At 36.8% G+C, this 18,998-nt stretch overlaps 1 protein-coding gene across 1 annotated transcript in view; it reads left to right on the forward strand.

The window, feature by feature from the left end:
• SYNE2 (spectrin repeat containing nuclear envelope protein 2) overlaps positions 1 to 18,998 on the forward strand; it is a 352,560-nt gene that overhangs the window by 264,203 nt on the left and 69,359 nt on the right. Inside the window, 8 exon segments of the mRNA XM_020986547.2 lie at positions 2,589 to 2,741; positions 5,419 to 5,589; positions 6,522 to 6,652; positions 8,332 to 8,536; positions 13,798 to 13,977; positions 14,685 to 14,804; positions 18,155 to 18,309; positions 18,410 to 18,554. Coding sequence (XP_020842206.1) covers positions 2,589 to 2,741; positions 5,419 to 5,589; positions 6,522 to 6,652; positions 8,332 to 8,536; positions 13,798 to 13,977; positions 14,685 to 14,804; positions 18,155 to 18,309; positions 18,410 to 18,554 — 1,260 coding nt within the window.

An 18,998-nucleotide genomic window follows, 5' to 3' on the forward strand; every position in this document is an offset into this window, starting at 1 on the left:
CCTAAATGACTAGAAAATGACCAAGCTTAAAATAATTTTACTGAGGAAAACTGGATAAGATGGCATGGAGTTTCTGCCCTCTGACTCTCCCTGCAGCATTATGTGTAGTTTTAGGCTATAAGCTATTATAACCTGTTATGCAGTGTCCCTAACATCTTAATTTCCTGTTATGCAGCGTCCCTAAAATCTGTAATTTTAGACCATAAACTACACTAAGATTTTTGAGACACCCTGTAGATAATTCATCATGATAGTTGCAGAGAAATTTGATATTTTTAAAATATCACAGAACATGACTTTGCCCTTTTTCTTGATTAATACCTTTTTATTTGTACCCTTTTTAAAACATCAGGACCATTTTCCAACATATCCTCTCACCCATTAAATTCTTCCATGTAACAAAGAAAATTTTTATCAAAGTCTAACTGACAAAGCAGCTGTGCTTGATAGTATGTTCAGCATCCCACACCCATAGTTTGAGACATCTCTAGCAAAAGGAAAGAAATTTGTTTCAACCCCTTTTCTTTGAGACCAAGGTTGGTCATTTCAATGCATTTGAATGTTGTTTTCATATATGTTATCATAGACATTGTGTGTAGTGTTTTCTTATTTCATGTGAAGGAAAACTTCTTTAAATTGATTCAGCATGACTTTTCTCAAAAACAGCAACAGATTGGGGTGGTAAAGCATACCTGATAAACTCTGTATACCTTAGAACTTTTTCACTCTACAAATTAAAGCCATATAATATACAGAAAATCAGACTTAAAGAGGATGAAGACATAAAAGAGAAATGGATGGATTTTCAAAGGAAAGAGAAGGGGGAGATAGGGAAATATGAAAACTACAATGATGTTTCACCACAACTTTAGCAAATTCTCAGACTACAATGCTAACACCATGTTCTTGTGAAAACTGTTTTTCATGATTCCTTAAGATTAATTTTACCTTTATTTTTCCTTTTAAAATGTTCGTGTACTTTCATTACCATGGTGACAGAAGAGAAGCCTTATGTCACTTCTTCAGCTGTCTTGTGTTGTTTATTCCCTGCTGTTTTCTGCTAATAACAGTTCGTCTTCATTGAGGAGCTCTCCTCTTAACAGTTTTCCTGAAGTATGGGGAAAACATGCCAACTTGTTAGTAAATAAGTGTTTCAAAGATTTCTAAACAGCTGGGTCTTTGGGGGAAGGGAGGAACTCGTTTTTATCATTTCAAAGCAAGAGGAAAGTCAAGAATTATTTTGATTTACATACTCCAAGCTTTTACCCTGTAACATATAGAAAGAATCAAGTTGTTTGAAATTCCAAGTTGATGATAGGAAATACGGTTAAGCTTAAAATCATAAAAACATATTTTGAGATGAATGATAGTGTTTTTAGAGGATTGCATTAAGAAAGAGTGTTTTAAGAGCCTGTGTGCCACAAGTACGGGGTAGTAGCAATTGGCTTCTTTCATCAAGTTTTCAGCAGAGTAATTTAGATGGTCAAGGTGCCGATAAACTAAGCTGCAGAAACAAGGCCTTAGTTGTTGCTGCTAAGCAAATGAGCAATATATATACATATATATAAACTTCTATGAAGTTTTGCAGCCCACCAGATGGGTATTGTCATTCTTGCTTTCAAAGACTGCTCTTTCGAGGACTGAAGACTTCTTTCTTTCACTTGGATGAATTAATAAGAATCAATTATGTTATAAACAAATGACTCTAAAAAGGTGCGAAGGGATCTAATTTTGTTGCCAAGGGATGGTGAGGCAACTTGGTAGCTCATTGGATAGCGTATTGGACGTAAACTCTAGAAGTCCTGAATTCAAATTCTGCCCTGGTCACTGTCTCTGGGCAAGTCCCTCTACCTTTGTATCCCTCAGTTTCCTCATTTGTAAAATGGGGATAATGATAGCATCTACCCATAGAGTTGTTATGAGGATGAAGTAAGATTATATTTGTAAAGCTCCTCACAAATCTTACAGCACTGTACAAATGCTTGCTATGATCATTTTTCCATTAAATTGGCTTTTGATAATAGATTTTTTGTTGCAGTTGCTCAGTCATTTCAGTCATGTCTGACTCTGTATGACCCTATTTAGGATTTTCTTGGCAAAGATAATGGAATGTTTTGCCATTTCCTTCTTCAGCTCATTTTACAGATGAAGAAATGAGGCAAATAGGGTTAAATTTAAGACTTGCCCAGGGTCACACAGCTAGTGAGTGTCTGAGGCCAGATTTGAACTCAGGAAGATGAGTCTTCCTGACTGCAGGCCAGGCACTGTATCCACTGTGTACCACCTAACTGGCCTGATAGTAGATATTAGATTTTTATAAACAATCTAATGTAACTGGTTTGAATTCTTCTGAAATCTAGAGGCAGAGAGGTTCAGTTAGACTATCTTGTGCAATGTAGTTTATGCTATATTATAAATTATATCCTTGTGCAAAATGCATGATTTTTTTTATGAATGGAATATTTACCAGAGGTTCACTATGGCTCTCTTGAACAGACTTACAAAGGGGAATCCTTTGTCCTTAGTACCATTCATGAACACTTTGGAATTCTATGCAGCTAAGAGCTATATATTTCTTTCTTTTCTAGGACTTAGAAAATCACTTGGCAACTAAATCCAGAACACTGGATGAGCTAAAAGAGAATTATACGGCTTTGGAAAGTGGTCCAATTGCCAGTGTCACGGACACTATTTCTGGAATTGATGGTTTATATCAAATGAGGAACAACATTGTCAATCAGGTAGTGGAATATATTTGAAATATATCTTTTTCCATTTATTCTTTCTTTACAGTTTTCCATTCACTAGTGGAGAAATGTTCCATGCCATACACTTTTCAGGAGCAGAAGGATGTGTTGCTAAAGACTTGTTGTGTTGTAGAGGCAAAAGCCCTAGATATTACATCAAGCTCAATGTTTGTATTGGGCAAGGCTAACATACATGTTGTCCCTAATAATACCCCTGTTTGAGTTTGACTTGTAGCAGCATTTTCTGGCTAAGCATGACTCATTATCTCCATCATTGAAGAGATATGCGAGAGAGGCAATGGTTTCTATGGAAGAGAATGTGGAGCTCCTTCATCAGGGTAGATGCTTCAGAGGTGTCGGAACATTGTTCTACCTGATTACATCAAATAGAAGCATTCTCCAGCAATACCATGAGCAGAAGTATAGTGATGAAACTAGTCTCAAAGAATATTTTTGGTGTCATATTAATCTTTGCTTTCTCATCTGCTGGAAATTCCCACTCCATTCTTTCCATCTGAGCTGTGACTATGTATGTTTCTGAGCCCATATTTATTGCCCATAAGGCAATAAAACTCGGATGTGGCCGTACAGTCATAGATCCATAGCTGGAAATGACCTCACAGGCCATCTAGGCCAACCCCCTTATTATACAGATAAGGAATCTGAGGATCAGGGATGTTTGATGCATATTAATGTAAATGTAGAATTCACACTTGAACTTGCCATTTTGTTTTCACTCAACTTTGGGAGGAAATCGAGTAAGCCATTATTGTGGAAATATTTAGAACCTCATTTTAAATTCTGTTTTCAGGATTCTGACTACAAGGCTGTATGATTGAATCTAAAAACTGTAACTTAAGTAGTCACATTCCAAAAACTGATAAAACTACACTAAGACTTTTGGAATGCCCTATATAATGTACACCTTTCCAAAATTTTTATTATTATACAATTTGATAATGATTGGTTACAGTTGCCGTAGCAGACCCTATATGATAACCACTTATGTGTTAAGATCTTCAAATAATTTAAAAGAGTGAATAAATGAAAAAGCTTCATTAAGTGCTTACTATATGTCAGGCACTGTGCTAAGTACTGAAGATATAAACACAAAAATTCCCTGCCCTCAAGTAGCTTACAGTCTAATAAACTGAGACAGTTATATGTAGGGAATGGTGACTAGGGAAGGGAGTTTTGATCTGGGAAGTCAGGGAAGATAGTAAATTGAGCCACAGAGTAATCAATTAACATTGACTAAATGTAGTGGCAATACTTATGAACTAGAAATAAAGCAGGATAGTAGGACAGATGACCAAGAGGTCATGGATTGATGACTAGGTTGGGATGTTGGAATGTAAAGCATGGTTTGGTAGACTGGGAACAGTTAGATATAATGGATGAATAGGGGGTGGTATATGAATGTGATAAAGCTATATTGTGCTGTAAACAATGATGAAATAGGTGATTTTAAAGCATCATGGATTTTGATGCAAACTGATGAACTGATGAAAAGTGAAATAAGCAGAACTAGAATAACAGCTTACACAATAGCATCAACATTGTAAATACGAACAACTTTGAAAGATGTGAAAGTGATGATCAATATGGTGGCCATCCCAAATTCCAAAGGACTGATTACGAAACATACTATCTACCTCCTAACACAGAGATGACAGATTTAGGGTGTAGAGTGAGATGTATGTAGCTATGCATACATACACATATATTCACACACGTGCATGTTCTTTTCCTTTTTTTTTTTTCCAGTTGGGTAGGGAGTGGCAGGGAGAGAAAACATATTTCTGTTCATTTAAAAAAAACAATTAAAAATAGTGAGGTTGGTGCTACAGATGTGGTATGTTGCATATACTTTCAGATGAAGTCCTGTTTTTACCAGAAACTTCTTATGAAGAAGAGGCAATTTGTAAATGTTTGTAATGTAAAAACATTTTGTTTACATCAATAAACATTTTTTAAAAGCAAGTATACTTAATGGGCTGGGTAAATTTGCCAATTTAGACAGCTCAGCCCCAGGGTAGAGTTCAAAGGCTGAGTAGATTAGCTCACAAAGATCTGTAATTCATTGGTGTGATTACCCTCAAACTGTGCAGATCAAAACCCCTCCTTGCTTTAGGAGATTGTTCTGGGTGTTCCAGGTGGCCAGCCTTTTAGACTGGTCCTATAATAATAGTCTATCTCCCAGCCCATACTCTAAAGATGTTCTAGTTTGCTGTCATGTGTCACAAGTTGCACTGGGTTGGCACAACTTTCAATAAGTCAGGGTCATCATGGTAAGGCATTGTAGTAGGATGATATTTTAAATAAATTTTTTACTTAAAATTTTATACTTGCCAGATTTTGTAACCCTGAAGTACTACATAAATGTGAACAGTTTAATTGCTACTATAATTATCAATCCCAATTTCATCTCCTAATGGTCAACCTGTCTACAACACCCTAGATACTGTCCTCACTATTCTCACTTGGTTATTCTTGATCTCACTTCTTAACGGTACTTATCCTGTCATGTTATCTAAACATAAGCAATTCATCCAAAGGGACATCCCAAAGTTGATATTAGTAGTAAAAGTACAAATCTGAAAGAAAAAACCAAGTAATTGAAGAATGTAAACCTCTTTTTTAGATCAGCCTGTTCATCCCTTTTCCATAGGTCAACCAACTCAAGACCTCCATGCAGTCAGTGTTACAGCAGGGAAAGAGTTATGATAAACTCTTTGAGGAAGTGAACATGATGACAATCCGATTCTGGTACTGTGTGGAGCACAGCAAGCCTGATGTGTTATCTCTCGAAGCTTTGAGATGTCAAGTAAAGAACCTTCAGGTAAATATTCACAGCAGGTCAGAGAAAGAAAACTTAGGAGGAACAAAAAAGTATCGGACACAGAGTATTGGATAGAAGTCCCTTTTGGGTTGTTACATGGAAAATACTGCGCTGAACAGCTTTGTAGAAATGTCTAGTTAACATTCTATGTGAGTAATTGGATGAAATTGTTGCCATCAAAATTTAAATATCTACACACATAATTATTTAAATTTAAGTTAATAATCATTTGAGTTAATTAACTTATTAATTATTTAAATTTAAAAAGGCAACGTGGAAGAGGTAGTATTGATTTGATTATTCTGCCCAGAACACGAGTGGCAAAGAGAGATAGTAGGGGAGATGGCAAGATGGCCTGGATGGATGGGATGCTGGTTTTTGACACGTGGTCTGGTGACCTGGGACTGGTTAGAAATAGCAGGTAGGCTAGAGATTAAAAATTGGAGTCAGAAGAACCTGGGTTTTGGTCTTCCTTTAATATGTACTGTGTGACCAAGGCTAAGTTATTTAACCAATCTGTGCTACAGGTAGCAGTTATAGATGAGTTGTAAATCAGTATAAGTGGAGAGAATTTCTTTACCACAATGAATCACAAAATAATTCAATTGTAAGGGGAAATTTCTTTACAATGAGTGCAGTCCAAAAGTGGAACGGGATGTTTCAAGAAGTATCAGTTTCCCATCAATGGATGGAATTGTCAGGAATTCCTGTTCAGGCACAGGTTAGACTAAGTGACCTCTGACATGCCTTCCGACTCTTAAATTATGTGATTCTTTAAGTTTTGTAAAACTATAAACTAGGTTTTTCTAATTGTTTACTACTTTTAGTCTTTGAATGTGTTTTACTACTATTGGAATCTAGTTATACTGGCAAATTTCCCTTTTGGATAGTAGATCAAATGATGCTTAATTCCTATTTACACATTTTCTTAGCTTCTTCAAGATGAAGCAGAGAGCAGGGAAGGAAATTGGAGCAAACTCCAGGATGCTATTCGTAAACTCAAAGACTATTGTCCTTCGGTCACTGAGATAATTGAACAGAAGTGTCAAGAAGCACATACAAGGTACATTTAAGATAAGTACAGAGGGTGTCTCTCAAATTTACCAGCTTGTCCATGAGCTTATATGGACAATAGAAAAATGCTTTATGGCCATCACATTTTATCATTTTCTGAGGTGACTGATTTTCAGTCTTCTTGATCTCTTTTGCTCTCAGGAAGCTTTCCCTCTAAAAAAGATATAACATCATTAGAGGATATAATCTATCTCCTGGTAGTCAGATAAAATAGAAATTTCTCTGATCACAGCCAGAATGAGGAAAGAAAACAGATGCTATAGCAATTTTATTTTTAATTTTAATTTTTTTTTTAAAATCTAAGCCCTAATACAACAAGCATTTCCATATACAGAATAGAATAGTGGATTGTGTATGAAACCACACATCTCTATTACATGTTTTGTTTTTTTCCTTTTCTCTTTAATAAATTCAACATATAACTTTCAAAGCTGTCATGCTTGACTGTGTTTCCTCCTGGCTTTCCTTCTGTTGCCTTCTGTGAATTTCTCTAGATAGTTCAATGATCTTCTTTTGTTTCTCTTTTTCTCCTTATCAGCCTTATGACTAGCTCCACTCTCCCTACCATCTCCCACCCCTCAATTGAAAAAAAAAATCTTTGTAACAAATATGCACAGTCAAGCAAAACAGATTCTCTCATTGCTCATGTCTAAATACGTATTTCTCATTCTTCACCTTGAGTCCATCACCTCTGTCAGGAGGTGGGTAGCATACTTAATCATTGGTTCTCTGGAATTGAGGTTGGTCATTGAATTGAATACAATTCTTAAGTCTTTAAAGTTGTTTTTCTTTACCATGTTGTTGTATAAATTTTTCTCTGATCTACATTCACTTCACTCTGCATCAGCTCATACAAGTCTTCCCAGGTTTCTCAGAAATGGTCCTTTTCATCATTTCTTACAGCACAATACTCTTCCATTATATTTATATATCAAAAGTTATTCAGCCACTCCCCACTTGATGAGTACCTCACCACCCCCCTATTTTCCAATTCTTTGCTTTAACTAAAATTATTGCTATAAATATTCTTATACATACGGGTCTTTGATCTCTCTCTCTGAAATATAGGGCTACTAATGGTATTGCTGGGCCAAAAGGTTGGCACATTTAGTGACTTTGTAGATGTAGTTCCAATAGCTTTCCAGAATAATTGGACCAATTCACTTCTCTACCAAGAGTAAATTAGTGTGTCTAAGATTTTTCTTTTTCCTTTATCCTCATCCTTGCAAATCTGATAGGTGTGAGGTAGAACCTCAGAGTTAATTTTAATTTCCCTAGTTATTCAGAGATAAATAATTTTCTAATTATTTTAATTAGTGATTTGGAGCATTTTTTAAATTTGATGATTGATAGGCCTAGATTTCTTTCTTTGAAAACTGCCAGTTCATATTTATTCTTTTGAGGAATGGCTCTTGTTTGTATATATTTGAATCAGTTCTTTTAAATATCACATCCTTATTGGAGAAGCTTACCCACAGTTGGTCTTCTCCATGTGTCTTTCAGCGACACATTTGTGTTTTAAATTAAAGAATCCTTTGTTCTGTTTGATTTTTAGTTAAGCCATTATTGGAAATAACAATTATCATTCTACTTTCTACTTTCAGTTGGAGAGCCCAGATTATGGAAAATGGAATAAATAGGATTTTTCATTTATTTGTTTGTTGACAGGTGGACTCGAGTGAATCATGAAATTGCAGATCAGTTACAATCAGCCCAAAGTATGTTACAGCTTTGGGAGTCTTACACTGTTGCTCATGCTGAAGCAACAGCAAGGCTGAAACAGCTTGAAGAGAAGTCCAAACACATTTTGAGCATTAATATGTCTGGAGACAACCTGAGTGAGATCCTAACCCGGGCACTAGAGGATGCAAAGGTAGGTACAAAGACCCTTCCCTTCTTCTTGCTTAACCATGAGCAGGAGAAGAACACTGTACTCTGATCAGGAGACCTGGGTTCTAGTTCGTATTTTTCCTTTGACTAACCTGTAATGGTGTCTGTGTGGATTGCCATTTCTTTATTGGAAGAGGCTAGACTGGATAATCTTAAAGTACCCTTGGGTGAAAGGACTGTGTTTTGTTTGTTAACGTGCCTCGTGTTGTACACCCATCGGTAAGAGTTCATTAAATGAAGTGAGGTATTTTTAAACAGAGAGCTGACTGCCCTCACCATAAAACATTCGCACCTGTACCTATGAAGGCACAAAAACCCAGGAAAGGGATTAGATCCAGGATAGAGATTTAATTCAGTCACTACTAAGCCTTATTGTGTGGAGGATTTAAAAGTATAAGGGACTATCCTCCTCTAGTCCTCGACAAAGTGATATTAGATAGAAAGATAGATACACACATACAAGAAGCTGCAAATACTAATACAAGGCAATTTTACTAGTTTGTGCCTAAGCTATTGCTATATACAACAAATACAAGTGTGATTAGAAACAGATCACCATGGGGTGGAGAAAGAGCTTCGAGGAGAAAAGAAACTGCCAGATAGGAAAGATGACAATAATAGTTCAGGTATGCTACTTCCACTATCAAGCAACAGGATGAAAGAATGGCAGTTGATACAAGACCTGATATTTTGAAAGCAACAAACGTGTTTCAGTGCAGATTCATGGCCACACAGACATAGGCAGGTAGAACCAGAAAGGCTAATTTCAAGCAGATCAACTATATGTTGGGGGAGTGGGAGAAAACACCCAACAACACATAATTGAGTACTTCTTTCACAGGAAGCAGACCATTTGCTCTTATACCAACAGTTATCTCAGGCTGTTTGTGTAAATTGAGTAGAGCAGTGGACTTGGAGTTGAGAAGGCCTGAGCTCATTACTCCCACCTCCAATACTTACTAGTTGAGTGACTTAGGGCAAGTTACTCAACCTCTGTCTACTGTAAAATGAGGATAATAAGTCTACCTCATGGGGCTGTTGTGAGAATCAAATAAGATAGTATATGTGAAGCACTTTGCAAACCTATCTCTGTCATCATTACCATCACCACCACCACCACCGTCATCGTCGTCGTCGTCGTCGTCGTCGTCATCATCATCATCATCTGTCTAGGCCTACGCAGCCATGACATCATTTTCTCTGGTATTCAGTGTGCTGGCTAAATTTGTTTGGACAGGACAACAATAGCAAATACAGTGTGAAAGTTTCATATTTCTTTTATGCACACCTCCAGAGCCCAGTCTCTTTTTATTCATCATGCTAGTACTTAGTAACTAGAGTCTGCTTTTTGAATGCCTTTGTTTAGAAACCAAAGTTGAACCAAAGCTCATTGATATCAATTCTGCTGATTTTTAATTTAAAAAATTCAATTTCAAAAATCATTTATACTGATTTCTAATTTCAAAAATCATTTCTATTGATTTTTAGTTTCAAAAGTCTTAAGTTGACCCATGCCCACGCAGATACTTAAAGCACCTTAGAGCCTAATAACAATCCCATATTCCCTGTGGGTACTTGGCATCTTTTGATGAAAATTTTGTTTCATTAATGTCCTATCAAGGAGCTGTTTTAGAAATGGAGACCAGGAATAATTGGAATGAATCTGTGTATGATTTGAGAGTGTCTAATTGGGAACTATGCTGCATCATCATGCTGAGTGTTAAAGGAATTTTGTTCAGAGATCTTAGAAAGCTTCACCATTCTTTTCTGAAATCAAACAGACTTGAGAGTAAACAAGAGAATCAGTCAGAAAAAAAAAACAAACCCCAAAACCTTTTGAACACTTACAATACTAAGTGCCTATGAAGCTTCAAGAAAATCATGGGGAATAGTTCTTCCCACCCTCAAGTTACAGAGAGTCCAGTTGAAGGTGGAAGACTAACATTTGAGATACTGAGAACAAGTCAACGAGCATTTATAAAGTGCCTAGTATATGCTAAATGCAAAAAGTACCTCAAGGAGCTTCCATTCTAATAGGGGAAGATCTCACACAAAAGAGAGTGGAAAGGACACTGGGGATTAGAAGGAAGGGAAAGTGCCAAAGATCAAGAATGATTTAAGATAGCTTATAATGTTTATAATGAACTGCTTATATTTTTTTCATAAGGCAGCTAGGTGGTACAGTGGTAGAGTGCTGGGCCTGGAGTCAGGAAGACTCATCTTCCCAAGTTTAAATCTGACCTCAGATGCTTACTAGCTATGTGACCATGGGCAAGTCATTTATTTAGCCCCATTTTCCTCATCTGTAAAATGAGCTGGAGAAGAAAATGGCAAACTGCTCCAGTATCTTTGTCAAGAACACCCCAAATGGGGGTCACAAAGAGTCAGACATGCCTGAAAAATGACTGAACAACATCATACGTAATGAGTATGACAGAAGCTCAATAAAACAGGAATATCACAGAGTCTCATAGATCTAGAGCTTGGGAAGGAACTTGGAGACCATCTGTTTTGGAGGTCATCATTGTAGGCCTCCTGCTTTTGTAGTATCTTGCTTGTATAGTCCTTGAGCTAAAGATGGCTTTTAATGTAAAATTTAAATTTTGTATGGCCTAGAGACAGCTTGGTGACACAGTGGAGAAGAGTGTTGGACCTAGAGTCAGGAAGACCTGACTTCAAATTCAGCCTAAGATACTATCTCTGTGACCCTGGGCAAGCCACTTAACCTTGTATACCTCAGTTTCCTCAAATGTAAAATAAGGATAAAAATAGCATCTACTTCTAAGGGTGGGGCAGCTGGGTGGCACAGTGGACAGAGTGCCAGACCTGAAGCCAGGAAGACTGATCTTCCTAAGTGCAAATCTGGCCTCAGACACTTACTAGCTGTGTGACCCTGGGCAAGTCACTTAACCCTCTTTGCCTCAGTTTCCTTCATCTGTAATATTAGCTGGAGAAGGAAATTGCAAACCACTCCAGTATCTTTGCCAAGAAAACCCCAAAATGGGATCAGGAAAAGTCAGACACACAACTGAACAACAATGCCTCAAAGGGTTGTTGTGAGGATCAAAGGAGAATATTTGTTAGTGCTCAGCACAACCCCTAGCAGAAGTAGGTGCTATACAAATGCTAGTTATTGTTACCTCACTGCCATTATTATTATTATTATTATTATTCTTTGTATTCCCAGTACTTAGCACAGTACTTGGCACATAGTAAGACTGAAGAGATACTTGCTGACTTGTCCTCAGCTTCACACACTGAACTCTTCAATGAGGCTATCTGTGTATAACTGGAAGGTGGGAAGACCCACAAAGTCCTTTGATTCTCTGGAAGCCTCACAGCACTACTCTAAATGTTCAGAAGTTTTGTAATAGAAATACCACACTATACTGTAAATGCTCATAAGCCCTGAGGAAACAGAGGCCAGAGAAGTTAAGTAATGAGCTCAAGGTCACACAGATTTTAAGTGAAAGACCCTGGTTTGGGAAAATGTAAGATTGGAACTAAATGATGAGGTAGCAGTCAAATTTAAAAGAGTAGCAAAAATTGATGAAGACACAGGAAGTGTGTATGTGTGTATGTGTGTGGGGGGGGAGAGCACACATTGAAAAAGCTTATAGATGAAAAGAGTGGTCTGCACTGGGGCAGTTGACGTGTTTTGGGGTTTAGTAGAAGTCAAAAGAACCAGATTTTGTTTTCCCAACATCGGGTCAATAAACATTTTTTCCCATTTTTGTTTCCGTGTTAAAAAAATTTCCATTTTATTGATACATTTTATTTTTACATTATGGTCATTTCCAGAACCTCCTCTACTCTGTTGTTGAACTCTCCCTTATTAGATGGAAAAATAGTTAAGTAAAAACAACCAATGCAGTGACCTTATCCAATGGTATATGCAGCATTCTTCCCCTGTGATCCTTTCCTCTCTGCCAAAAAGAGAGAAATATAACAAAGATTTTTTTTAAAAGCCCTACTATGTGAAAGGTCCTTCACTACAGTCTTAATCCCATGCCCTGTCATATGGATGAGTCTGCTTTTGCCAGCAGAGCACAGATTCTCACCAAGTACTACTGACACTATCAGAGTTCAGAGTCTGGGCCGGTGATGGACAATTTGTTCTTTGTCCAAGGACCAAACTGATGGTAGGCTCATCAATTGGTTGACCTCAAAGTGATTTTTTTTCTGGCCACCGCAATACTTAACTACCTACATTGTAGAGTCAGTGAAGGAAATACCCATATCATTAGAATGACAAATCCTTCAAGTTCATTATGAAGTAAGTTCAAAGCACCCCACAAAGTGCTGTGATAACACTTAACACTGAATGTAAAATTCCAGAAGTTAGAAGTGGTCATGAACTGTTGACATCACCATGAGAAAGGATCAACTCCTTTTCAGCATCTCTGTCTTAAAGTACTGTGTCTAGACTGTATGAGACTAGCTAGAGGAATCAGTGAAGTGTTAAATCCTTGTTTTTGAGAGTTAATGTGGGTTTGTGCCTATGTTAATGTAGCCTCTAGTTCTGAGAACATTGTGACTTTGCACACTGCTCAGAGCATTATATTTTCTTGTGTAACTTGCTCTATAATTTTGTAATTATTAGTAAAGAATGCACGGATAGTAAATGTATTTCAAATTCACTTGAATTGTTATTAAGCCTCACAAATTTCATTATCTCCAAACTCATAGGTGCTGTTCAAATGGAAAACAAACTATTATCCTATTATCTAGTTGAGTTTTGGCCCAAATTTTTGTCTAATTAAAGGAAATGGATTTGATCCTTTTTTTCCTTCTGATTAAGTCCTACACTCTGTATTGTAAGGCACTTACCAGAAGTTTTGAACATAGAGTACTGACCCAAGAGCTCCTGAACCAGCTTGTCATTCTAACTAGTTGGGACTATGCAGGCCCTCCATACACTTCAGTTTATATCAGAATACCTCGGGGGGGGGGGGGTTATACTGACCATTGAAGTAATGTTAAAAGCAGTGTTAAAAATGCTAGGAATATAAAATATAGAAGAATTCATTGATTCAGCAGTTTAACGTTTAGTTATTGTTTGACTTGGAATAGCTGATTTCACAACAGTCTCTCAAGTGAGCAGCCTGCCAAGCCACACAGTGAGCGAAGCTTAGCTGCGTGGGTTACCACGGCTTGCATTTTTTTAAGAAGACAAACTTCTGTGTAAAATGTTACTTGGTAGTAGGGGAAAAATTGTTGTTTTTCAACATTTCTTCTTTTCAGAACTTGCAGCATGGCCTAGAGAACATAAAAGAAACCTTTCTTCAGAATTCAGCAGTCATTGAGCCAAACCTAGAGCAAGCAGGTCCTGTTAAGCAAGATGTTCTTTCTAATCAATCTTCTTCACTTCAGAGGATTTCTTACCTGCAAAAAATGCTGCTTATGAAGTCCAATGAGTTTGAGGTACAGCTCAAATTAATGTTCAGCTCGGTTTTGATCTTGTGATCTCAGGCACAGTCAGGGGATCCTTCTGTCTCTGGACTTGGCTTCAACTGAATTCGGCTTCATAAGCTGAACCAAATTAATTTCCTCCTATGTAATGGTAGCATGTTTTATGGAAAGTTTGTACATTTCGTTATACGTAACTGTTTATAAGACAGCACATTATCCTGAATAATTTTTTCCAGGTTTGCTGTTATTTTAAAAATATATTCATTGAATTGTGTATAAGTGACCTGATGTTTTTTTTACTCACTTGTTGCTGGGCCGTTAGTGATAATTGTACCAAAAGCATGTATACTAGGACCCGTAGCTCCTAACACTCACACCAGAGGGAGCAGATTAATTAGCCCTTCCCTTGGTCCTTTCTCTTCACCATAAGCCAGGGATAACTGCCAAAGACAAAAGATAAAGCGTCAAGTATCCAAAGTCACCATCAGCTTTTAAAACATGTTTAATTTATATTGATATTTTTTTTTATATATCAATATATGTATATATTGATATATATCACCATATTACATGTAGATATAGATATAATTTTTAGAAGCATGTATAGTAGATATGGCTGTCAATTACATAAATAACCAAAGATTATATTTAATACTTTATTTTTCTCTTCTCATTAGATATGTATCTAATGTTTCTAATGAAAATATATCTTGTTTTAGCATATTCTTTCCCAGCTGAAGGATTTCAGGGACCAACTAGCGTCTTTGGAAGACAGTATCAAGCATCCAGTAGAGAGTTTGGACCTAAAGGGAAGAGAAGAAGATCCGGAATTCCTCCTGGTATAGTCAAATCTGGCATCTTTCTAAGGGCTTGGAACATCAGAAGAATAAGGAGAGGGCTAGTTTGTGTTGCTTTGTAGGGCTGGTATACAATCAGAATGATAACTTTTGAGCATAGTCATTTATACGTTCTCAGACAGTTTTCTCTAAAGCCCAAATTGGGGTTAAAACTCAAGTCTTCTTGAATCACAAGCCATTGATCTGCCTTAAAATCATAAAACTGAAAATATGATTTAGCCTGGTCCCCATTAGTACAAATAATGATGCCCTGAGGTGGTCGCATGTATTCAAATTTACACTATTCAAAGTTACAATATATAAAATATGCTCATTCATTCCAAACTGGAACCAATTTTACCAAATTAGGGAAATAAACTGACATATTTTAGAATGATATTCAATAAAGCTTAAGAAAAGAGTGGTTTGTAATTACTCATCAATCATTCCACAAATCCAGTTAACTAGAACGCTCCACTGTCAGAGCATTCCAGCTAACTGAATGGGAACGCTAGTGAAAAGTACTAAGGAATATTATTGCTAAGTTATTTCTTATGATACGTTGAGGTCCTCTAATGTGGTCACATTATTTGAATTCAAACTGTATATTTCCACTGGGCTAGACCCAGTACAATAATTAAATGTGGCAAAAGGTACATGCACTTCACTCACAGTCCCCTTCCACACAGACTATGAGGAAGGCACACTGTCTCAGCTCTTTCACCAGTCCATCCTTGGTCATTAGAATTGTACAATGTTCAGATTTATTTTGCTTTTGTTCTTTCTGTTTATATCCTTATAATCATTGTGTATGTTATTTTGCTGGCCTGGCTTACTTAATTCTATATTGCTTTCACCATGAACTTCCAGGGACTGATAAGTTCCTGAATTTTCATCAACTCCTAAGATTCTGCCTCCCCAAATTATTTTTTTGGAAGCAAACTTTGTTGAAAATCATTCTAAAATGTGTCGATCCGTTTCCTTACTTTGATCGTTTCTCTGTTAACAAACACAATTGAAATTTTGTGCGAGGCTTTAGCCTCCTGAATTCAGCTTCTGGATCATGATTTTAAACCTGGGTTCTCTTTGCAGAGGACTGTAGAATGGAGGGAGTAAATGGCATAGTGGAAAGAGTCCTGCATTGGGAGTTAGAGGATCTGTGTTTGCATTCTGGTTCTGCTGGGTAATCTTAAGCATCCTTTCCGCATCTAAATCTCTGAACCTATGTTGAAAGTAAAGGAATTGGAATTGAGATCATAGATTTAGAGCCGGAAGAGAACTTGACAGTCATTGAATCCACTTGGGGAAATCAACACCCCAAGAGATTGAGTGTTTTGTCCAGGATTTGAACCCAGGACATGTGACTCCAAACTCACTGTTCTTTTCCATTGTACCTGAACATAGATATATATAGATATATATATGTTTGTGTGTTTACATATATATGTATTCTGGATTAAGATCTGTATGTGTATATATGCATGTATATATAAAGAATATAGGGGGCAGCTAGGTGGCGCAGTGGATAGAGCACCACCCCTGGAGTCAGGAGGACATGAGTTCAAATCCTACTTCAGACACATAACACATACTATCTGTGTGACTCTAGGCAAGTCACTTAACCTCATTGCCTCTCAAAAAATTTAAAAAAAAATGAAATAAATAAAAAAGAACATAATACGTATGTGTGTGTGTGTATAAATATATACATATATGTGTATATGTAAATATAATATATATATATATATATATATATATATATATATATATATTATATATATATATATATATATATATATATAAAACATTCTTTATGCTTTTATTTCCTGGTGAAATGCTTCTTTCAATCCAAGTTGGGGTACATTAAGAAAGTAATTATCAAATTATTTCAAAAATGGATACTTCAAAAATATTCATTTTTTAAAATATTTCAAAATTAATTTTTAAAATTGACTGTTAAATTAATTTTCAATTAACTGAGATTGTTATTTAGATTTTGCTTCATCCAAATTTTACTATATTAATCTTCATAATTTTCTATAGGTTTTTAAAAGGTCATTTTATATGGTTCATGGCTAACCTAAAAGATATGCTTTCTAATTCCATATTGAAGGTCAAATGTTGAAGGTAAACTGTTGACAAGGCTGAGAACAGCAGTGAAGAGCATTTCATTTTGTCCTCTCAATATGTGTATGCTGTTATACTAGAAAGATAATAGGAATATAAAGAGTTATAAGAGACATTAAAGGTCATTAGCCATGCTTATGAGACAAAGCAAAATAATACCATTCCTGCCAAGGTCAAGGACATAATAATTTTGTATCTTTGGAGCTTGAAGTCATTTATAAAATGCTTCACTCAACCAGTCATACAGTATGTTATCTTTTCCTTTTCCCCTTCTTTCTCATTCCCTTCCTCCCTCCTCCCTCCCCCCCATCCCAACTCGACTGGGTCTCCTAGGTTAGAAATGCAGCAGCTGCTCATGGGGACAATTTCACTGCTCACCAGCGTAGTAGTTTTGACCTGCTCTGGTTCTGACCTGGGCCCTTTCACCCCTTCTTAAGCAGCCTGGTGGCCTTCCAATCCCAGGGGTTCACCATATTGGTGAAAGACTTATCGTAGACACTGAATCAGCTTTATCCCTATTGCAGCTCAGGACTCCCAAGCTCAACTCCATCCCCCAGCCTCAACCTCCCCAATAATGGGATAATGGGCATATGCCATCACATAGTTATTATCTTTTCAACATTTGCTTCATCCTGTGTATTCTGAGCAAGCTGTCCAGGCCACTTGAGGACGGTTATAGCATCGACTGTGCGGGGCCTTACATGTGACTTTCTGTAGCTCACAGCCAAAGTATGTAGTTGGTAACAATGCTTGTTTCACTCTTAGAACACGTGAATGTGTCGCTAAATATTGTTTCATAATTAATGGCTTAAGAGTCAAGAGACTTGGGTTTCTAATTCTGATTCTGCCAAGTAATTTTGACACTGGAAAGTGACTGGAACTCTCTGGGCCTCTGTTTTCTCACTTACAAAATGCCAGCAGTTTGTCTAGATCGCAGGTGTCAAATACATGGCCTGACACACAGGGTCCAAAATGTAACTGGGAAATATTTAACAAAATAGAATAGAATAGAATTAATGTTAATACATGGTTTTCTAAGTCAGTATGCAGCCCTCAAGAATCCATATGCATGGTTTAGTGTTTCTGTTTAATTTTGACATCATCAGATAATGGCTAAAGTTCCTTTTGGCTTTAAAATTGTACAACATTTAAATGTCTGAAGAAGAAAAAAAATTTTTAGAATTTAATTGTGGTTTTGTTTTGTTCCCCTCCCCCACTTCAAACAGAATCACATGTTAGAATTAACAGCACTGTCCCCTGACATGGAACATTTGAATGAAGTGAGTTTCAAGCTGCCACTTAGTGACATAGATATAAAGACATTACAAAATCTGAATCGAAAGTGGAGTCAGGCAACTGCCACTGCTCTGGAGAAGTGCAGGTTAGAAAAACCACATCAATACCATATTATGTCCATTAAGGAAAAATTAAAGGGCCACACTTTGTAACATCCTTTTTGCATGACCCTGTTTAACTCGTAGTGAACTTCAGGGAACTGGATTCAGTGAAAAATTCCTTCATAAATGTGAAAAGTGGATACAGTTTTTGGAGAAGATAGAAGAATGTCTGAAAATGAACTCGGCTGGCCAACTTGAGGATCTTCTAGAGCAGCAGAAAACATTTGAGGTAATGTCAGCAAACCTCTTTACTTTTCATGCTTTACAAAAAAAAAAAGGATAATTTTTAGAAGCAAAATATCTCAAAATTAGGTAAGGTGTTTCATTCTTTCACTATTGTATGTTTCTCTTGCGATCAAATCCACATTGTTGTCGTTCATTCATTTCAATCATGTCTGGTTCTTAGTGACTCCATTTGGGGTTTTCTTGGCAGAGTCACAGGATTAGTTTGCCACATCCTTCTCCAGCTCATTTTACAGATGAGCAAACTGGGCCAAACAGGGTTAAGGAACTTGCTGGGGTCAGACAGCTAGTCAATGTCTGAGGCTGGATTTGAACTCAGATCTTCCTGACTCCATGCCTGGCACTTTATCCACTGAGTCATCGAACTGCTCCAAATCCATGTTAGACATGTGGAAAATGACTTTACCTTGAAGAAGCTCTGAAAGCTATA

The sequence above is a fragment of the Phascolarctos cinereus genome, unplaced genomic scaffold (assembly GCF_003287225.1).
Source record: "Phascolarctos cinereus isolate Bilbo 61053 unplaced genomic scaffold, phaCin_HiC Scaffold_3;HRSCAF=262, whole genome shotgun sequence".
NCBI classification, from domain to species: domain Eukaryota; kingdom Metazoa; phylum Chordata; class Mammalia; order Diprotodontia; family Phascolarctidae; genus Phascolarctos; species Phascolarctos cinereus.